This window comes from Haliaeetus albicilla, chromosome 24 (genome assembly GCF_947461875.1).
Source record: "Haliaeetus albicilla chromosome 24, bHalAlb1.1, whole genome shotgun sequence".
In the NCBI taxonomy this organism is placed as follows: Eukaryota; Metazoa; Chordata; class Aves; order Accipitriformes; family Accipitridae; genus Haliaeetus; species Haliaeetus albicilla.
The window spans coordinates 23,823,925-23,847,400 of record NC_091506.1 but is presented as its reverse complement, the minus strand read 5'-3'; the positions used below and the strand labels follow the sequence as shown (position 1 = coordinate 23,847,400).

At 39.8% G+C, this 23,476-nt stretch overlaps 1 protein-coding gene across 3 annotated transcripts in view; it reads right to left on the bottom strand.

The window, feature by feature from the left end:
• The window catches only part of FBLN2 (fibulin 2), a 109,603-nt gene that overhangs the window by 4,814 nt on the left and 81,313 nt on the right, over positions 1–23,476 (bottom strand). For 2 of the 3 annotated variants that reach the window (XM_069769856.1, XM_069769855.1), the window contains exons 6-15: positions 22,284–22,490; positions 19,639–19,755; positions 19,091–19,192; positions 11,552–11,686; positions 9,296–9,433; positions 8,829–8,972; positions 5,106–5,234; positions 4,451–4,576; positions 3,685–3,801; positions 2,716–2,844 (exon numbers count right to left, since the gene is read on the bottom strand). In XM_069769856.1, the coding sequence (XP_069625957.1) occupies positions 2,716–2,844; positions 3,685–3,801; positions 4,451–4,576; positions 5,106–5,234; positions 8,829–8,972; positions 9,296–9,433; positions 11,552–11,686; positions 19,091–19,192; positions 19,639–19,755; positions 22,284–22,490 (1,344 nt within the window). The remainder of the gene's footprint in view (positions 1–2,715; positions 2,845–3,684; positions 3,802–4,450; positions 4,577–5,105; positions 5,235–8,828; positions 8,973–9,295; positions 9,434–11,551; positions 11,687–19,090; positions 19,193–19,638; positions 19,756–22,283; positions 22,491–23,476) is intronic. The other variant, XM_069769857.1, reaches the window with a different exon arrangement.

The window sequence follows — 23,476 nt, the reverse complement described above, 5'->3', positions numbered from 1 at the left end:
ACACCCTATGTCTGCCCACATATTAGCCATTCACAGCCTGTTGTGACAAAAGCTATCCCTCAGGAATAAACAAATCCCTTCAGAATGTAACCAACCCATGTTAAAAGCGAACAGGACCTTCTCACTGATTTTCTGAGAATTGAGAAAGCTGGGCTATGTCAGCAGAAGAACTTATCTATGCATGAAGGTTGCTCTGGATTAAAGCAGGGGGCAAATACAAAGCAAAGTAACCACTGCTGTACAGCTGCATGATCCAGGAGATATAAGGTCCCCCAGACTGTGATGAAATATGGGAATTTAAGAACAACACTTTAGAACAAGGCACACTTTTTTGAAAATTTAAGTTAAATATAAATATCTCCCCATAATGAGAAGTAATGTTGCAGAAGACAAAAAAGAACATTTAAAGCTCAAAGACTCATTATGGCCTAGGGCATAAACGTGGTTACCTAAATAATACATATGCACAAGCCCAAGCCACGGACCTTAAAATGCTGAAAACCAGATGCAATAACAAGGATCCAGCTTGAGCAGAAAATATTGGCAAAGATCTCACAGTCACATTGTGTACTCCCAAATGTCTAGACAACGCACGGAGGCTTTAAAATGAAATAAATGCTAACAGACAAACCATGTGGACTGTGTAGGGCTCTGCAGTTCTGCCAATTGTCACAGAGGAGAGAGACTCTTAGAGGAAAACTATAACCTCCTGCTCCTTCCGTTCCCCTGGGATGCGCACTGATCTCATACACTGAACTGACTTGTTTAAAAGTCTTGCAAAGAAAAGTATACAATAGGAAGTAGGAGACAATCAAAGTAAATTAAATCCCTTGCTGATTCTCAGAAGTGCCCCTAGGTGAAAAGAAAATTTCTTCCATATTGCAATCATTGTCATGAAAGCACTCACTTCACCAGTTTGGATGGGCTGCAAAATACCATAGGCAGTTTCTCCAAAAAGATCCATATGTTGAGATGCTATTACACGAGATACAACTCATCTGTTTGGAAAAAAAAAAAAGGTACAAAGAACGTACCACCAGTAACTCTTAAGAACTGGTCAGATGACGAGCAGCTGGAGCCAGGTCTTTAGCTGGTGGAAACCAATATATTTGTCTTGAGTTTAGCGCAGCTGACATCAATTCAGTTTCTCTGACCACGTTTTCAGAGAGACGTCAATATATAAGCCTGCCCAAACTTGTAACTACAAACTTTCAGAGCTCAAAAAAAAGGGCACGTACCCAGGGGTTACTTCCAGCGCCTGACTAAATGCCAGCTCACCCAGCCATGCACAGAGCTAAGTTCTGCGAGCAGACCAACTTCGCCCTCGAAGGCGGGTGCATGTACCAGGCAGCATAGATACTTCGAAAAGCTCTTCCAAGTGTTGCCATACAGCTCACTTAGCAGGGCTAGTCTGTACAAGAGGAAGCCTCACCGCACAGGGTGAGCGCACAGAGAGGATTTCACACCACACAAAGGATGCAAGTGCGATCCATAGGTCTGTGGGGCAAAGCTTTTTCCTCCAGCGCCTGGAGCACGCCAGGTGCCTCCGGCTCGGGAGAGCTGCGCTGGCCGATTAACACGGTGACTCACGCTATTAACGTCCTCAGCTCAAATCTCACTGCTGGCAGAGGTGGCAACTAACATGCCAGCACTCATAGTTAGCAGGAAAAAAAAAAAAAAAAAACAACCAAAAACCAAAGCCTGAGGAGAGTTTTAGCTGCAGTTTTCTAAAGGTGACTTTTATGTACGAATTTAAATGCACATGGATATAACTGCGTCCATACTTAAAAACACATTAAAAAAAATCTTTTAAAATCTTTTCAAAAGGTTTTGTCATTTAGTCCGTTTCTCTGCTTCAAAGTCAGGATCAAGTATGCTCATGTTGTTCATGATTTACACAGTGTAAATTCACTGTCGTTACCACTGAGAAGAGAATTTAAGCATAGGAGATACATAACGAAAAGTTATGTGAAGGGTTCCTGAAAAACTAAGAGCAGGAAATGCCTGGTAGTTAGTGTAACCGACTGCAGGAATGCATGTAGAGTACATAAAGGTAATCAGATCTTCAATCATCATTACACAGTCAGTGCATCCTTTGGAAATGGGGGATTTTTACTTCAAAAACAGACAGCTGTGCACCAGATGAAAAACACCAGACACCAAGACGACATTTCTATGATTCTGGAGAAAAGACGCAGGGGGGAGGTGGAAGATACATGTCATTTACACTAACATTTACTAACGCCAACATAATTAAGCTTAGGTGGCAGACTTCTGGTTGTCCAAGTTCCCATTGCAGCTCCTACATCACTCTCCCAGTTTTCTGGGGCAGGAAACTGCAACTCGTAATGAAGCCACAGATTTCTACATCTGGCACCTCTGAAAAAAACAGATCACTTACTGCTGTGCCAAGGTGCATGTACAGCTCATGCAAGTAATCAAGTGCCCCAATTTGAATGATGAAATGGGCTCCCTCAGGAACTCATTTAAACAATTAGCTCACATTGACAGCTGAGTTGCCACAGTACTTTCTTCTAACACGGGAAAAAGTTGATATTGCAGATAACGGTATTTGGCAACTTTGTCAAATACTGGCTTTTTAACAGCGGCTAATATAAAACACGGAGACTTGATTGAATAACCATAATATCTTAGATCATTCCAAGGATTAAAGCTTCATGAGATAATCCTTTCAGTTCCTAAACTCCTCATTACCTCGACAGGTTCTTCCATTTGCTGCCATGGTATATCCCTGCTCAGGACAAGCACACTGATAACTACCAGGAACATTCACGCAGCGGAAAGTACAAAGAATGCCTGCACTCTGGGTGCACTCATCAATATCTGGGAAAAAAACAAAATTACAAACATATGAAAAAAAGAAGAACAGAAATCTGAAAGGGGAAGCTGTAGAACACAAAGAGATTCTTATCTGATGCATTTATAATATATTTTTAAATGAGAATGCAACCATGAAAGTTTGATATTGCTCTAGGACTGTTGGTGGTGCTTTTCTGAAATGCTGAACACAAGACTGCTCCCAAACACACTGGTTGCAAGTAGCTGGGACTCATGGAAAAGAGCAACAAGTCTAGGGCACATCTGAGTTGGAAAAACTCTCTCTGGTACCTCTGTAATTCTTCTAGGATTGCTTTGAGGGCTTCCTTGTGCTCGGAGGAATGTGGGTTTCTTCACCATTTCTTAAAGAGAGACTCTCCAATATATCAGTATTGGTAACTTCAAGAAAAGAGGTAAAACCCTTCCTTTCTCCATTCTGATCACTCTACTCCTCATTCACCCACCATGAGCAGAAGAGCAAGCCTTCACTCAACTGTGGCTGAGTGGAGGCTTTAATTGATACGATAGAGGTAAACGTATCTTCCCTTCTAATTTCTTCAATCATCAGCTCTAGCCCCATGAAACAATAACCTAACCAGTTCTGCAGTCACACAAGTGTATTCCAGCCCCAGGTAGGAGGCATGAAAACGAACTGCATTTTCCAATAGCTGCAGTTACCTTCTGCAGCTTCTGCAGCAGGGTTAACTTGCAACCACCCTTAGGTATCACCTGCAGCATTAGGTGCTGCTGAGAGTTAGACAGCACTTACTGTTAAAGAGTTAGACAGCCCTGACCGTTAAAGAGTATACACATATTTACCTTGAGCTGACAAAGCAGCAGCCTTACCTTTACAAGAATGCCCATCTTCTGCTAGCTGGAAACCTTGCCTGCAGTAACACTGATAGGAACCATAAACATTGGCACACTCCTGGCTGCAGGGACTAGTATCGCACTCATTCACATCTGTATCCAAAAACAAACCCACAGACATTGCCACAGTGGCTCAGAACAGTATCTTCCACTATTTCTTGCCCCTGAGAACAGCTACCACATTCTTCAAGTCAGAGTGAATAAGGATGGACTAAACTGTCCCAAGAAGATGTTTCTGCTCCCTAGGCAGAATGCCAAGAAGCGTGAGGATGTCTGTTGCACCTGAATTTCATTTCTATATATGCCAATGAAAACACATACACATACAAATACCTGTTTCAGACCTTATATGTTACGGATTATTAAAAATATGTGATCATTGCCTTAAAAAAATCACAGAGAACTTAAACAATTTCCATTTAATTCAAAATAATTTTTTTCAAGTTTTGTCACCACCAAGTTTCATCTTTATTAAAATTTGAATGAAAAGTCTCCTGTTCTAACTTTGTTATGTTCTCCTTTTCTCTCATCTGGAAGGAAAGGAAAAAGTATGTGAGGGAAAGGAAGAAAGAGGAGAAAGTTGTCAGCTCTCATTTGACAGTTTGAGTGTTCAACTGAATACCTGCAAATTTGAGCACACATAAATCATGGGTTGTCTGTATTTATATTTCACCTCAGCTCCTTCTCTAAAGTCCCTTAATTCACACTGCAGTTTCTTCTTCACAGAAAAAATGTCTGGTACCTTCACAATGCTTCCCATCGTAAGACAAGCGGAAACCAGAAGAACAAGTGCAATGGTAGGACCCAGGGGTGTTCTCACACGTGTGCTGACACAAGCGTCCAGGGTAATTCCAGCACTCATTTATATCTGCCAGCATAACAAGCAAATATACAATCAACTTAGAAACAAAAGCATCAAGCAGGATGCAGGAGGATATTTTAAAAGGTGTCAGAGACTGATTTGCAGAGCATGAAATGCTGCAACCTTAGGTTTTATGCTGTCTGACTTTGCGCTCTAATTGGTGTACAGTAGCGATAAAATACAAAATGCTGTATCATACATAGTCTCTTATGAAGAAACTTGTGAAATCTTCAGACAGCTAAATTTCTACAGCAGCAGAAGCATAACCCATAGGAAAGTACTTCGCAGATGACTTTAACTGATAAATTGCAGCTAAACCAAACCAAGGGTACCTGGTCTGAAATCACAGCACGGAGTGGCAGAGCTCTAAATGGCCAGTCACACCGAACGACGGCTGCTTTGGAGGTGATTCCATTATCTTTTGAGGCACTGCATTGCAGAACTAATAACTGCACACCACAATGGTGCTAAATACTGCCTTGAGGTCCAAGGCTCAATCAATCAGTCATTTCATCTCATCTTGTGCCTTACATACCAATGCAGCTTCTGCTGAATGCATCGTACTGATACCCCATCTTGCAGTCACAGCGATAAGCCCCAGGAAGATTATGACAAATCTGCCCTTCGCCACAACGGTGTACACCAGCTTGACATTCATCCACATCTGCAGAACCAGACAAAGCAATTAGGTGAAATATAGTTTGCTGAAAATCAATGTTTATGAAGAGAAAAAAATAAATAAATAACAGGAATAGAAACTGTTAGGGTTGTCCCCTGGACAGAACAAAGAATATCAGCTTTTCCCACCGTGCTCTTCTCAGAGTCAGCTTTACGTATCTCTAAGTCAAACTTTTGAAAAGCAATACATTATCTTAAAAATGAAAACGGTAATGGCAATGAAGCTTTCCCAGCATATTCTGCATTTCAATGTAAACACATTTTGATTCTGATCAAACCATGACATTTAAACACCCTATTCTGATGTTCTGCCACTACGTGAGTCACAGCAAGCCATTTAAAGCAAAACAAGAACTAGCCAGAAATTCTGTTCATCCCTTCAATTAAAGCAATTGCTATTTTCATCTCCAGTTGCCCTTTCAGTCTTGCTTCTGCTGTCTACCTTTTGCTCTTTCCCAATGTTGATTTTTCTTTTCTCAATCAATTCACATTTTGATGTTCCTCATGGCCTCTCATCCAAAATCCAATACCAACAAATTAGTTGCTTCTCCACTCACATGCATCACTTCCAATCTCATTTTAAAAAGCCTCAGATGAAGATGAGACTTTTCAATACACACTGATTTACAAGACTTGTAACATGACTAAATAGCTCATCAGTATCTAAGAAATCCCTGTTACCATCTGTGAGAAGAAGCATCAAAAAGTCCGATTAACCCTCAGAAACTTGTTTCTTCAAGTATTCTGAGTTCTGCCATTTCTTAAGCCATCAGATCCTGCTTCCTTCCTATTATTCACATCTTCAGCTACTTTTACCACCCAAATCCCTGTTCATGTAATATTAATTAAGAGGGTAGTCTAAGGCTGGAGGTTCTCCATACTACCCTATTTGAAGTCATAAATTTGAGCACTATTTCATTTCAGAGGGTTCCTGGGCAGTTCTCCATCAAACAACAGCCTTGGAGAGTGCTCTGAAAAGCAGTCACTTGCTGCAAAAATGATAGGGAAGTGAGAGCAAGTTACTTATCACAGAAACTTGGATTTGGAAAAGTGGATTATATCAACCACGATAAGAGATGTTAACAAAGACGTTGTTCAGTATTTCAGCACAGATTCCCACCTACACAGTCCCTGCTGGCACCGGGGTTAGGGATGGCAAGGAATGCCGCTCGCCAAGCAAAGAATTCCTGACGGGCTCATAGATTTCTGCTGAAACACTGTCTCCTCATTTTCTTTTAAGATCAGAGGTAGCATCAAAACAAGGAAGTTTCTAATGCAGATACAAATTTGTGAAGTAGCAGTTTTATTTGTAATGAATTAACTAATTTCATTAGTTTGTCCAAAATAGTATATTCCATTGTGCTCAGACTTCAATTAGTTTGAGGTCATTACATCATCAGAAGTGTGCTATATTTCACAATAGTTACAGTGGTTTTCAGTTAAGTGTAAGAGGTAGTTTTTAGTAACTAATTTACTAAATCAGAAAACATGAACATTTTAAAGAGATGAATCCTCTAAACAGAGAATATGACCATACAAGAGTAGTTCTGCTGGAGAAACATGTGCAGATGATGTATTTATTACTGTGAATAAATCTGAATCAGGAATCTAATTAGCTATTGTAATGCCTTAAAGAAACTAGTCTTTATCATAGAGAGAGGAAATTAGGACCATATGCTTTTCTTTTTTCTTCTCCATGCTCTCTGCCTACTTAAAGAAAGCCAAACCAAAAAAATAGCAAAAGATGTAGACTGCAGAGACAGAGTGCACACAGCAAAGAGAAATCACCAATTAACATTAAACATTTGTTTTCCCAAATTCAGACTAGAGGAGCTTCTTTATACCTGCTCCCTAAAAGCACTGTCAGTCACACAAAGTACAGTATCATCAGTAATTACAGCGCATTGTGTTATCTCATCATGCTTTAAAGATATAAATGCTGTATGAATAATGGCAATTTCCTCCTCTATCACATATTTACACACAGTCGCTCTTTTTTAGGAACAACTGGGGAAAAAAACTGGATTCTTTCTATAAACTATCAGTTTGAAATTTAGGCATATAATTTGCCCTAGCCAGTAGCAGGGCTTGAAAACAAAGGCTGTTAGCACTACAGCCAGGACTTCTGAGCTGCTCAATGATGACTGCTGACTTGTGAAAAAAATGGTCTTCATGGAGATGTTGGCATGGTGGTAACCCTAAAAACAGTTTCAGGGTCACCACATTTCAGGTGGTGCAAACGTACCTAGCCCAGCTGACTTTGCTGAAACAGGACTGATCGAAACCAGCTGAGGAACTGTGTCTTTACAGCAACTGAGACAGGACTTTTGGACCTTCCCTTTGTAAGAAATGAAATATTTCAGGCTGCTATGTAATAGGACAGCAAGTGAGACCGCACTACTTTGCCCCAAATTTACAAAACACAACCACCTAGAGCTGTATTAGGAAGCTTTCTCAGTTTCCTCAGTTACAGACATAAACTGTCCCCGTCTTCTGCTACTTCCAAATCTTCCCCACCTTCTCACTGGCCAAGCATAGTCTGGATAGTCCTGGGGGTAAAATCATGAAGGGAAATACAGTGTAACAAAAAGCAAAAAGGAGAATGCTGAAATTTACGCAGGAATGGGATCTTTTAGCTATACTGCTATTTTCCACTACAAGTTGCTAGTCGCGACCAACACAGCTTCCACCCACCTGCAGCATCACAAAAGCATATTTTGTTTATTTTTTCATCCTTCCTTTTATTCAAAGGGAACATAAGTAGGAATTATTATGATATCATCACTAACCAAAATACTGATTTGTCTTCTTTTTCTCCTGCCATTGTATAATTTCCTATTTCGTGTCATACAGAACACAGGGAATTCAAAAAGTACATAGCCAGCCTTGCCTTGGGCACCAAGGTCCAAGCTTTCAATCCATTTGTGCCTAGTGTGCTCATTTACAGAACAAATGCTAATAAGAGATGAAATTGCTATTCTGAGTCAGTAACTCCATAAACACATTGGAACAAATACAAATCAGAATCAAGCTGCATGCCAGCCTGTATGAATATTTCAACATTCTTTTCATTAAGAAAGTAAGAATTTATCCTAAATGTACACACAACTGGATGTAAATGGGGAACACCATTCATAGCACTACAAAGAACATCCACTTAGTACTACTCTCGTAAGTGCACAAACTCAGTGGTTCTCATTTGCTGCATCCCATGGCTTCAGATCAAATCACTTACAGTAAGATACTGTAAAAAACAGCAAAGGATTGTGGTTTTGACTGACAGCATGAGGTTAAAAACTAACTAAATCACTATAGAATGGAAGCCAGTAAATCTCATATGCAGTCAAAACCAATGTCACCCAGCACACCCAGAGGAACTCCAGGCAGCAGTCAGACATCGGTGCAGCAGCCTGTAGAGCAAACAAATCATTGAGCTGCTCGGACAGCAAATACACACAGCAAATTCCCATTTCTCAAATAAATTTAGGAATCTGGAGGTAACTCAAAACTACTTTTTAGAACTGTAATGTACTCTCTCCTCTGAGAGGGCACCTGACCAGACACTGGAGTCAGACCTTACCGATGCATCGGGTTCCCTCCTCATTGGAGTGGTAGCCTCTGCTGCATGTCAGCATGTTCCTTTGGCAGGTGTAAGACCCAACAGTATTGATGCAGTTGAATCCTGGTTTACACGGCTCAGGGAGAGATGTGCATTCATTAATATCTGGTGAAGAAAATGAATTACAACAGTGAGAGAAGCTATTTAACCTTTCCGGTCTGTTTTCTTCCAGCTGTCACTTCTTTTCCTTCATTTCAATTTATTGTGCTGCAAAGATAAGGCTGATGAAGGTCTGCTGTGGTAACACTTTCAAATTCAATATGCGAGTATGCATATTTTAAAAAGGACAGCAATGTTTAAATTAAATTCACAGCAGGATTTGAGGAAAACTACATGTGGTCAATATACACCACTTGGACAGGCTAAAAGAAACAGGAGTTGGCCAGTGCTGCTGCACATATTACAAACATATTGCTGGTCACACTTACCAACACAGTTTCCCTCAGGGTCTTGTAAAAATCCATCCATGCAGCGTTGCTTTGACTCACAGTAGAATGATCCTTCTGTATTCTGACAAACGAAGTTTACTTTACAACTATGAGTTCCTCTCTCACATTCATCAATATCTGTTAATCAGATCAAAACACCAGATTGTGACTAGTTAAGCTGTAATTTTCAGTAGTCTTCATCACTAGTTAACTTCTCAGAAAGGAAGTTAGGAAGCATTATTTAAGCCAGACACCCAACATTGCTTATGGGAAATCTGAGGTTTGCTCTTGGACAACCTCTTCAGCACAGGCTTCAGAATTTGTCGGGTCCTGCAGCACATTTGATTTCAGGTCCTTACTGCCTTGTTCACAGCATCTCTTGTAAACCACAAATACTGAAACATCTGCAGTTTTAAAATCCTAGACCCAAATTAAGACTAGGAATAAGGTACACATAATAAAATGCGTACCACACTCTTTCAAAAGCAAAATGGTCTCTTATTCCTTATATACCTCAGGAATTCTACATAGAAACCTACCTCCACTGAATTTCATACTAATAGGGCACCTCATTTGAACAGGGCTGGGATCTCACTGTGTACACTGGCACATGTGTGTATATATATGTACTTATGTACACAAAACAAACACTTATCCAACTCTGAAAACTATTCTGAAAAAAATCTGAATGAGAGGTAGTAATATTAGTAACAAATGCAGCTTTTTTTTCTTACTCTGCAGCCGAGCTCAACACAGCTTTCTCAATTTTTACTATTTATATGAAATTATTTCTCAAATTATGTTCACCAACTTAATGCTTGCTTTCTAGGCACATTGAAAACACTTCCTGCAAGTTTCAAACTTATAAATTTACACTCAACTGGTCTGTGTTGAGTAACTGCATGGATCAGCTGGTATAGTGGCATTGCTTCCATTTTCCAGTTGAAGAAACCCCACCTAGGAACAGAATTCAGTTTGAAATTCAGTTCCTGTGAATATTTTCAAATGCTGCTATAACATGCATTGGTTCCTGAGGACACTTCCTATGATGAACACCTTTACTAGAAGATAAAGATAAATGGAGCAAACTCCACAGCTGAGGGGTTCCCCCTCCAGGAAGAACTGTTGGCGCTTCTCGTTCTACCCTAACTCCTCAGTTAAATGTTAAGGTCACGAGGAAACATCACCAGTCTCCCAGAAGGTACTATATGGTCTTCCAACCATATTTATTGACTAAGAGAAATAAAAAATGTGGAATTCAGTATTTCATAGGCCTCTGCAAATTCAATAGTTATTTGCAGGCAATTTCCAGAGTAGTTCTGGAATTCTAGTCTTTCTTATAAGTCATTAATTTAAAGGCTACTTTGAAACAATTCATAAATTTTATAACCTGTTATAATCTAACTTTAAGACTAGAAAGCAATTTAGATTAGCAATAAATGTTAGAAATGCTATAGAAGAATCAGACAACAGAACAAGATGTTCACAAACAGCCTCTTCAAGTAAACCAAGGTTTACTTATGACAGCTGTATATAAAGTAAGATTTCTGATAATTTCAATTTTATAACCTCATATATCAAGAGCTAAGTTCTTTCCTTAGGCATCTCTTACTCCAGCTGTCAGGAAACTCTTTGTATAAAAAAATCTAGGAGTAAATAACACTGACTTATGCCCTGGAAGGCAGGGCACATGTGTCTCTTGCATGCTCTAGTGCTGCAGAGCAACTTCTGCTATGCTATGACTACTGACGTTACCTTCTCCATTAGACCTCTATACAGACCAAGAAGGGCGAGATGAAGAATATCTTCTTAACCCCATGACCATTCCAAATGTAAATAAATGCAGACAGACCTCCTAGACACGGGAAGGACTGGACTGAGTAAGCCCCATGATCCATTCAGTATTCAACAGCAAACAGTATCTATTAGCCCCTTCAGAGGAAAGCAGAGGTACCCAGAGGAGCATAAAAGGAGTTTCTCCATCAGTGAGATCTCTCTCTAACCCCTTAAAAACAGGGTAAATCCTAATTCATAAGGTTTCATGCATTTTCCAAATTATTTATAGCTATCATTAGAAAGTATTTCAAATAAATGAATGTACAGAAGGGGCTTATGAAGCCAAACATTTCCATGATGATCAGTGTTTTTTAGTTATAATCTTGATATCACAGACCAGCAACAACAAAATGCTTTGCAATCCCTTCCCTTTCCTTTTTGGTAACAGCAACTGCATCAGCTGAAAACCACTTGTCTTACCAACACATTCTCCATCCTTAAGTTCATAACCTGGCTGACAGCTCAATTCCTGAAGACATTTGAATGATCCCATCGTGTTGACACAGTGCTCTCTTCGCTGGCAGGTGTGTGTATCTGTTACGCATTCATTAATGTCTACAAGAAATAGTTAAACAACTCAGTGCCACATATTGATCAAGTGATCTGCCTCTTCCTGCTCTTTTGGAAGGAGTCAAAAGCTCAAAAGTGAAACCGTTTCTTCCAAAAGATAGTCAATATAGACTTTGCTACAGTGTTTGGATGGAAGACGTTTTATTCCAGGATCTTTTGTTAACACAGAGTAACTCAAGACACAAATCACAGGGACATTTCCTTCTCCTCCCCTCTTCCCAAATGTGCAGTGGATGGTGCAGGCATTGAGGATGAGGGATGGACAGAACTCATTAAATACAGGGTGGGCAGAGGACTGATAATCAGCTTCAGATTCACTGAATAGAAACCTCCTGTTCAGATGAATGAGAAAGTGATTAATGCCTATTGCTCATTACCAGGTTTTCATAGCTCAGGCTATATATCAGTCCTGCTGCTTCATGCCAGGTAGACAGGAGCTGCTGGTGTGGAACTGCTGCAAGAGATAGGTACTGAAACTGCCTGCCTCGCTGCAGGTGGAATCATGTAACATACTTATTTCCTAAGGAATGCGTCATTAGAACTGGATACATGAGAAAACGTGGAGAGAGCAATCCTAAAGGCTCAATCAAGTTTGTAAATTTGTATTTAAATCTTTAAAGAGATTTGATTTCAGCAGGTGGAATAGCAGAAAAGTTCTTTTAAAAGAATCACTTAAATACCAGATCATGGCATGTAAGACACAAATTGGAAAGGAATATGCCACACCTTTAAAATTATATGTTTTGATAGGCTTGGATGAAATAATCTCAAATTCAGGTTTTGCTTATTTTAATAATGAAAGCTAGGAATACCGTGATGAGCAAACACTTACAAGCAACATAAAGGGGTAGAGATGGGAAAAGAAACTTTTTTGCCATTCTCTACAAAATCTTACACATTCACAGTTCTATATAAAGCTAAGAAGTATTTCTAGAGCTAACAAAAGCCAAATATGACCATAACTATTACCAATCATCCAGCCTTTCTGTACATGAAGCTGTTTTCATACTACACAATAAAGCAAGTATCGCTTAAATCAGATTTTCATTTTGGCTGTGGAACCTCACTCTCAGATAAGTACAACATCAAATATATTACTTCCCCTTGTGGAGCATGAAAACAGGACAGGCCATTTTAAAAGCCTTTTGTCTTCGAAAATGTATCATATTGTTTTCTACTAAACAGATGAAGACGAGCACCAAGAAATTTCCCTTCCTGCTGAAGTCAGCTAACTGGTGATGTGCACTGAGATTTGCAAGACCGGTATGTTAGCTTGGTGCCATTTCACTTTTCATTTATTTGTGTTTTCTTTTTGTTTGCCATTGCTATTCTTCACATGCTGTGTACTTGCCTTCCAAAGCCAGCTGATTAATCCACAGCAAGGTCACTACTGTTAGCTGGATATCTTTCTGCCTGTCCCACTTTATGTTTGTGTACTTCCGCTGTTTGGCAGGTAATTGCCTACCCCAAAGTTTTTCAGGGTTATGTCCTCCTAATGCTCCTACAGTTTCCCATTTTCTACACATGAGCTTGAAGTGTAAGCAGCAATATTGTCATAAGTGGCCTTGGAAAAAAAACCAAAACCAACAACAACCACCAAAAAAACCACCAAAAAACCCCTCACATGCTGGGAGAAGAATATGACCTGCTGTGACAGACTCCTCCCACCTAACTAGACTTAGTTCTTAAATAAAACTGAGGGTTTTTTTTTTTTTAATTTTAAAGAAAAATGGCAACGGAGAGCCACTTAACAGCATCCAAACCAGTGCAAGACTTTCTACTGATTTAAGAGGCTATACAACAGATCTGAGATTATCTTTTCTTGCAAACCACAAAAAGCCTTCTCATATAAACAAACTGTCAGCACTACACTGCATCATATGAACTTAAGTCAGTTCAGTATGATATCAAAAGAGCCACTAGGAGGAAAGCATGTTTGTCTGAAATACTACCCAAAGAACACAGGAAGTATTCCACCTGATTAGCAGGTGTAAACAGGTAAAAAGGTTAAGATTTCACAGAGAAAAAAGATCAAATATAATTCCATGTTTTGTCTATATTTTTTGATTCAATTTTCAGATTTCTGAATACTTGAGAAAATAAGTAGAGGTGGCCAGAATGCATTGAGGAAATTAAAATTATGGAAACTGGAAGATTACATGCAGAATTTTTGCTTTCAATGAAAGTTTTGTGCACAAGTGATACACTGACGATCTCTAAAGTCTAATGAATGTGACCTGGGCTGAGATGCAAGGCTTAAACTATGAGCCATGCAGTATGCAAGGCTCTCCTCTGTCCTATCCAATGTTAGGGCATGAATCTCTCTCTCTGATATCAGGCCAGTTGCCAGGCACCAGAGTTTCCTTTCCATTTTATTAAGCAGACCTGCCCTCTTTTGTTCATTTTTCTAAACAAATTCCTAAATGGTCATGCCACAAAATGAGATCTCAGAAGACTTGCAGCATCTTTCTCATGAGTTCCCATCAGTCCATGTCATTGCTGTCACTATCAACGCCTACTGCAAAACAGTGTGCATCTCTGGGAATAGGGTCCCAGTTTTTGCTGGGGCAGCTCACAAGCACCTGCACCAGCTCTGTTCAGCCCAGGCTGTACCTAGAATCATTTTGCTCTACCATTATGGCACAAGGTAGAGGGGAGTGAGGACTGAATACAGTTTTATGAAGCAGGACAATCTCTTTCTCCTTTTTTCCTCCCTGTTGATTATCCATAAAATCATGAGGGCCCATAACCTGTCTCTCTTCAGTAGTGGAAACCAACTCAACAAGTCACTAAGACGCTTGACAGAGCACTAGGAAAAATATGAGTTATGTTTTCAGTTTGAAATGAAGTTAATTCCCAACGTTGGACAAGCTGTAGTCTTCATCCAACACAATTAAGACTGTGATGTAGGGCAAGATTATATTTATAAAAAAAACAGGAATAATTCAGTAATATATTAAAAACAAGTCATACAGTCAATTTTTGAGAAATCTACTAGGTCTATGTGTGTGGCAACAACATTCCTCAATTTTATGTCAGTAAAAACCAGAATGAAACATTACTGAGAAATATCTCTTTTTTTATCCTGGAATTGTTGTTGGGAACAGCAACATATACATGATCCCTGAGCATATCTATTGCATCTAAGAAGCTGACATTTTTGCAAAGGAATATCAACATTTACCTACTGCTATTTTTTTTCAACACATACTTCAACATTAAAATATTTTTTTTGCACGTTTTATAAAAATGTGAAATGCAGACTTTTTTTGTCCTGCATATGTACTTCTCATGATTTTTTTTTCCTCTTCCAATTACTTCAGCTCAATTTGTTTTATGGAATACATCTGTTTTATCTAGACCCATTGTTATTTTGCAGCCACCCATCCTGTGCTCACGCACAGTCCCTATGGTTCAGCAATAAAATGACCACTTACTGCTCACTCTGGCAGGAGGGAAAATTTAAATGGGAGTAGCAATGAAAGTAGCAAAGTGGTCTCCCATCAGTGTGCGTGTGGGTGGTGGTAATGACTTTGCCTGAAAGTCACCAGGAAAAGCAATCCATGTTAGAAACACCCAACCTGGCTCTTATCACTGGAGAACGTGGAGCTTTCAAGCCTAAAAACTTTTTAATATCTGTTCACAAAGCTACACAAAGGCTGGTGTGTGCAAGCTATTTAAACAGCTGGTGACTCTCCATTGTGCATGGTTGGCTTTCAGGAATTCTGGATATCTGCTCTTGAATGCACCTGGAATTATCATCTTCCACAGTTTGACTAAAGGAAATTCAACAGATAGAAGGTTATCAGCTGTTTTGTTGCTGTGCAAAGATTGTTCCTCCCGTCCCTAAAATATGCAAAGAGTAACATCATTAAAACAACAATAATTTGAAAACAAATTACCAAAGCTTTCCTCATGGTGCTTGAGATAGCTCAAGATGGAGCACAAAAGCAGTTAAGCTGGAAAAGGATACCTTAGGTGAATGTGGCTGCAATGAGGCAGTTCAACAAAACAGAAACCACAGTACGCTTGTGGCTTTCCCCTTTGACTAGAGAAGTAGGAAAAGCATTAAATACAGCAAATGTTCTCCAGGCACCACACACAGAGCAGAGCTGTATACATTTAGGGTGCACACAGGGTGCATCTATCTGAAAAGAAAGAGAAACTTCGACGTTTTCTAGATTATTTACAAGACTTGCATCAGAGAAATACAGAGGTTTGTTATTCAGTGAGGGAGAAGAGGATCTTTTAACTTTACAAATGAGAGTTGTTATCTTTCATTCTATTAGTGATGCCTGAGGTTTATCTTATATCAGTCACAATAAAACTCGGTTATAATGTCATGAGGTAGAGGGCAGGAGAGGAAGAAGGTGAATAAAAGGAAGCATTTGGCATCTTCTATAGCACCTTCTGCCAAAGTCGCTGCCAAACATGCATTAATTTAGTTTCAAAACACTCCTGGGAGATGTAGAAAAGGACAGATAGATCTCTGCTGCATAGTCCAGGAAAAATATCAAGGGATTAAATGGCAAGATTTTCAGAAGCAGAAAGCAAGGTGAGGCAGTTCCTTCAGCTGCTCACTTACCAGACCTTATATTCAGAAGTGTGGTACATGCAGCAGGCTCTGTGAAAGCCTTGAAACACACCATGCAGACTATGGCCAACTACAAATACCATCTTCCATCTCGCAATCTGATATTTTCTCTGTAAAGGCATCCCTCCTTCTAGTGGTGTTCTCTCAGCCGTTTGATTTAAACTAAATAATTTTATTAGTTTTCCATGCTTACCAGTATCTCTGATTTAAAAATAAATAATCTTAAAAAAAATTTTAAAAATCAAATTTTGACAATTTAAGGAAAACCCAGAAGATAGTAAATCACATCTCTGCTCTAAACTATGACACTGTATGAACTTTCCTGCTCGTGCCCTCATGCCATATAATGCTCATTAATAAGATGAGATCATAGAGCTTTAAAAGATAGGAACAAAACCAAAGCTGTGATGGTCAGAAAAATGACGTTATAAATGTAGGGAGAAGGACAGGGGTGGAAGAAGGCAAATGTATTCACACATGACATTATAGTCACAGGCACTGCTGCTTTCATTAACAACTAGAGGTCTCCAGGTGTTCTATTTTTCCAGGCATTACCACACAACACTGCTGCAGCTCAGGTGCCTCCTAAACCAGCTTCTAGAAAAGTACCCCAAATAGAAACTATTTCATAAGCTCAGGCCTTGGCTTTTTGAAGCAAATTAAATCCTCATAAATACACTTGTAAAAATAGATTGGTTTCTTATATGAACTTAAATAGCAAGGATGATACAGCAGAATTATGATGCATCTTGGCCTCTTACACAAAGAAATTTGTGCCAGAATCAACAAAAGACTAATCTGAATTTTAAAATTCCATCACTTTGGAATGGATCTTTTCTACTGCCTGGACTTATACAGATTTCTTGAGCTGTATTTATGAAGTTTTGTTTCTTCATGATGTCTTGGGATTTGGCAGTATTGACACTGTCCAGGGAGATCAACTGCTATGTTTTCTTAGTCCAGTTTAATAGCCATCAGTACTGCTGTGGTCATCATACCTATGAACTTTTATGACTTTTGAGTAAAGTTATATGTATCCTGAGAATGTATTGCTAGGGAAAAAGCCAAATAGCATACAACTCATGATGTTAAGCGGCTGAGCAAATGGTGCACATGTGTTTTTACTAACTCATATTGAAATGTCATATGTAGAGATGGCCAGAAAGCCTTTTAGCACAAATTGTTTAAATGCATTGCAGAGCATGAAGAATTATGATGCTGTGGTGAACGGCTTACACCTATCATCTTACCAACACATTTTCTATGCCTGTTGAGTATAAAGCCCTCTGCACAGATCACTCTGTGGTTGACACAGTAGAATGATCCCAATGTGTTCACACATAATTGTCCTCTGGAACAAGCATAAGCACCTGTGAGGCACTCATCCAAATCTATGTCAACATGTTGCAACCAAAAGGGAAAAATAGAATGCTATTAGAACAATTTCTGAAATGAAACATCACTTCTTTCATGCTAGAGTTGTCCAAATGAAGTGTGTTGGAGCTACCACATCAGCATCATGCTATAATACACACAGCGTTACACTGAAAATAGGGCTGGAATAAACCCTCGGATATCATCTAGTCCTTGCTTGCACCCCTACACTTCTGTCATTCCAGAAGGAGCCATTCTTAAAAATAGGCAGTCACACAGAGGCAACACACGCTCTTTGCGGGAAACCTGTTCCAGTACACCACCACCCTTACCATCAAATACTTACTTTAATATAGATTATAAATGTCCCTTGCTACAATTTAAACTCACTACTTCCACTGACATTTCTGATTTTTTTTACCTCCTGTAGGAAAACATTGAAATGCCCCATTTGATTCTGACATTAATTAATCAAATTAGCTTCCACCACAGTTGAGTAAGCAATGCACAGTGAATATTTTATCTGGTGATATTAAATTCCCATTTTTTTCACAGACTGTCTGGAATTTCATGAAAATGATTTGTTATTCAATAAGATCTGAGATTAAGAGGGATGTGGATCACTTGTGAGCAATTCTGAGCATCAGAAGTTTCTACTTGCATTTCACTGCTGGCTGTTATTGCTCCCATACTCACAGATTTATAATTAAGATATGTCACAGGGCATTGCTTCTGACCCCCAAATCTTTCCTGGGCAAGTGTATCCTTTACCACTACCCAAACATGTTCATTTAAAATTTATATAATGCGAACTCTCATGATGCAGCTTTGGAATTCACTGTTCATCACTGTGCAGGCCTGAGCTGCAATGTCAAGTGAAACACATGGAGCTGGACCAGCTCACAATGGCACATTCTTTATAGCAGTGAAGCCTCACCGAATTCAGATTTTCACGGCAAGCAGAAATAAAAACAAATGGAAGAGGTGACAGGGGAGAGCTGTAACTCTGAGGGCGTTCCTCGGGGCAACAAACATGCCCACGTCCTGCTTGCTGCTCCCATTCTCAGGTAGAAAAGCTGCATGTCCATAGCTGTGTAGACAGAGCCTGGGAAGTAACAGTAGTGTGAAGAGAAATCAAGAGGGCTGAAAAAAAGCCAGGAATGTCAGAGGAAAAGAGCACAAATCCAGGCTTGCCTTCACCCGAAGTCCCCAGGTAACAGGCACACTGGATAGTCGTGCTTTAGGAGTTATCTCTGAAGCAGCTTTGGTATTCTTTCTGCCAAATAGTCTCTGTACTGACAGTTGCGATTCACAATACTGAAAATGAGGAATCCTTAGAGAAACACCTAGGGGTATGAGATCAATGAGATCTACATAAGAGTGTTTTAACCAGGTCTCTGTGGTGAACCTGAACCACTTACCTTCACAGGAAATCCCATCAGCCATGATAGTATATCCAGACAAACAAGAGCAAACAACATTTCCTTCCACAATATTGCAGACGTGCTTGCAGGGGCCATTATCTATACAAAGCAAAAGTGCAAAATATATTAGCATTCACAACACAGCTCAGCTGAAGTTACAGACCTCCAGGTCACCCAAATATAATCCCAGTTTAGGCAATGGGGAATGCAGTTTGTAAACAATCTGTCCAGGCAGCCCTAATGAATACTTACAACCCTCCACAGAAACACACCTGTGCCACTCCTACCTGTATTGTTCACATTATGCTGCACAGCTGCACTGCTTACCTTAAACTAAGTTGCAGGTGTGCAATAACCCTGAAATCAGAGTAGAGCCTCAAATTAGGTCCTCAGGTTTCCCCTGACAATTCTTCAGTCTTACGCCAGAGGTAACAAATTAAGGATGTGCATTGAAATCAGATTGGTGTGTGGATGTGTGGAATTTTATTCCAGCTCTCTAAACATTCCTCACTCATCTGCATCTACAGTTTACACCTCCAACATACCTTTACACTTATCCTGCTCTTCTTGTAAGGTCATGATAAGAAGAGGCTGAGAAGGAGAGGCTGCTGTAGGGATGGTGGCTTCTGCTTCCAGCCTTGTCACCTGTCTTCTGTCAGGATCTGCAAGGAAAGGGAGGCAGAGAGAGATCAAGGACGGTTCATCTCCACTAGGCACACCATAGCAAAGGTCCCGGTCCCATTCATCCCACTCCATTATGGTTTGTAGGAGGAAACATTTTGGTGACCTGGAGAACTGTCTATGCATGGAGGTGAATAGTCAGTTTTGGAAGCTGCCATCTGTTTGATACGAACAACTGTCCAACAGCACGCACACACAGAGTGCTGCATGCTAATGGAGATGCTCACAAACGTCATGGATACGGATCAGGGAGCTTGGCTGAAAACAACTTCTTTAGAGTGAAATATTACGACACCTAATGAATCAAACAGAAGTGTTTTGGAGGGTTTTTTTAAATGCTGCTATATTGTAAAGACAGTGGCTGTCTTTCATTTGGTGTATGATGAAAAAAATGTCAAACCCCAAACAAGTCTTTAAACTTACTCTGTACATCCTATTTCAACATAGATGGAAAGCAGATGCTCACCTTTACAAGCACAGGATACTCTGGAATGACTTTTACACAGCTAAGTGGAAAACATGACAGCTGCTATCTTTCATTAAGATTTTCAATAAACAGTAATGTTAAAGGTATCAGAATAGTTTAAAAAAAAAATATGCTGTGTTACATCAATAAGAGTAATCCAGTTTGCCAATATCATCAAAATGGAAGCCTAAATCCATAAGGCTAAATTCTTCCTTAAGAGGGATGTGTCCTACTCCTATTGATTTGGGTTCAAGTGTCACCTGGAGCAAAGTGTGAGCCACCAAACAATGACAACATTAAATGACGAAGCGTGATTACAATGCAGGTTTTGGGTACGGGAAAGGCAATTTCATTAAAAACAAAAAACAAACACCAAAACACCCTCCCCTCCAAGCAATCACAGACATACAATGGGCTATGACACAGAGGCAAATGCAAGACATCTGCTTGTGGCATACCCTGAAGGAGTTCCTCAGAGAGCTCGCAGAGAGGGAAGAAGTTTTTGAAGTTTCATTAATGTATGCTTTCTCCTTGCCTCACAGAGCCACTACAAGAACATCAATTCTTCCAAGCCTCATGAAAAAGCGTGACATGTTTTAAAAAACAAAAATTAAATACAAAAACAGTCAGAGTCCAGCAAAGAACAGGAAGTGTACTGGGACAGGTACAAATACAAGAGCATTATATCTAATCACAGCAGTAAAAATTACCAACAGCATGAGTTTTAAAACTGTCTGGCATGGGTCTCCATGCACAGACCACATGACAGAGATGTGCACATACACAGAGGAAAAATGAGAAATAAAAGGCCACTGTGCCACGTTGCCAGGCAGAGCAGATACAGCTTAGCCAAGCGTAGCAAGTGAGGTTCCCTGCCCTGCCATCTCCCTTGCCCAGCCTTTCATTTGACCCAGGACTCCAGGATGACAGCAGCAACCCTTCCTCGCCACACTCTTCCTATGTGTCTCATGTCTCGCTCACAGTGCCCTACCCTCATCACAATCCTCTACCTCAACAGAGCTCTGTAAATCCCTCTACACTTCTTGGCACAGCCATAAGCACTGCAGTCTTGCAGATCTGCCAAGAATACTGACTACCCAGATACAAGATGTATTAACGTAAATCCACGCTTCAACTGAGTTAGTAGTGGGAGAAGCAAAGCAAAGCAAAGCAAAACAAAACCACATATATGCTCCAGGTGAACGATCAAGCCAAATTTTGCAGTGCTAAAATAAGAACCATTTTCTTGCCTCTTTTGGATTAGGTTCCTTCCCCAGAATCTTAATATAAACAACAGAGCACACAGCTGCTGCAGAAACACTGTCAAACACATCATTGATGTAAGCACTGTAACATCATGTTGAGAAGAATGACATAATGAATGCTCATTGTTTGGCTTGGCCAGAAAGTATTTGAAGTTTAAGGAACTTTGTCGTTGGATGGCAACACTTATTTTGCTTGTTAAATACCTGAAAGCACTTGTAACTAATATAAGGTTTCAACTTTTCAAGTTATCTGATTTGAAATCTTGCCATTGGAGAACTCCAGACATCAAAACAATTACAACACAACAGACTTTCTTTTCAAGACTTCCACCACACAAGAAATATTTAGATTTTGTATCACTGAAAGATGTTAATGATTTTAGATAAAAATCAAAGTTCAGGAAGCAATGTTGCCTGTCTGAACTCAGTAAAGTTTATCTAAAGGAAAGCTAACTGTGAAATACAAAATTACTCTAAGAAGAAAAGGTGTTTCATTAACAATCTTTACAAATCCACTTCTGAAAAGTGAAAACAGTCTTGATTTTAACATATTAAATAACACCCTGATCTCATGCCACCGATACAGAAAAATAAGGCGTAATTAAGTTTCCTAAATGATTGTTTTTCTTTACATTATTAACCTGTCCAATTTCTACAGAAAATGTCCATGCATCAACACCCATAAAAAACCTCACAGAAACTAACGAAAAGCTTGGTAGATCAATGTAGGTGGCACAAAGACACCATCATTCATGGTGTTTCCTGCCCATTTTGTCACCTGGAGAGCAGCTGGTCCCATCATCTTGCAAGGTGAATTCTGGAAAACACGAACACTTGTAGGACCCCATGGTGTTTATACACAAATGCTGGCAGAGCTCCCCACCATAGATGAGACATTCATCCAGGTCATCTCCAGGCAGGTTATTTGACAGTTCAGCTTCACTACTAATGGACAAAGCTTCCTTGTGATCTTCCGTCTCTGAAACTACAACAGAACAACACTTGCTGGTTCTCTAACAGGTGTTTTAGCATGAGGACTGTACAGTATGGAGCATTTGGTCACACAAACTCCAGATACAGTCAAAGCTACCCAAAACAGTTACTCCACAGACAAGAGCAAATAAACCCAACCTGAAGAGAAGACCTTTGTGCTGAAGGTCCACCACCTCCTTCCATAAGGCTAGAGGGACATTTTATAGGAGCCAACGAGAAACAGGATGACCCTGGGAGGTCACAAGCTCACATTTCACACTAACACCATTACTATTATTATTTGAACCAAGGTATCACATTGAAGCCCCATCTGAAATTGGCCCCACTGAAGAACGACACTGAATTCCTAATTTCAGGAGAAAACTTACCCAGTTGGTTTGGAAACTCTTTTCAACACCACTATTAATTTATTGGCTACTTCTGTAGCTAGCATTACAGACATTCTGGGACCCACTTAATAATGACATGGCTATCCTACCTACTGCTTTTAAACACTGGCAAAAGGACTATCCTTTCCACTTCCTGACCAAGTTTAACAAGACTTTCTGCGATACTAAAATTAATTGTTCAGTGATTTTCTCATCACATAAGCTTTTCTTAAACACATACATGAAAACTTCCTTGCTCAGTGAGGTCTCAGCTAGGTCAAAATCAACCCTTACATTTGTTGGTGAGAGAAAATACACATTTAGTTCATGAGAAAAGAATGGACAAAAATTGAACCCTAGCATATGCAGGAGGTTACCATGCAACTCATGCATGACAGGTGGCTACAGAGTGATGCTGGAAGGAGTGTGACCTTGGGCTGAGGGAGGAAGCCTAGCTGTCCAAACTCCAGATTTGTCATGCTCCCTTTGTCATGCCTCTCTGGCTGCAGGGATTTGATTTAGCTCTTCAGCATCACTATGTTCATATATTGAAAGAGTGAAAATAAACTTGCAGTGCTCTGGGGCTTCTCCAGAGTGTGCTGTGAGAAAG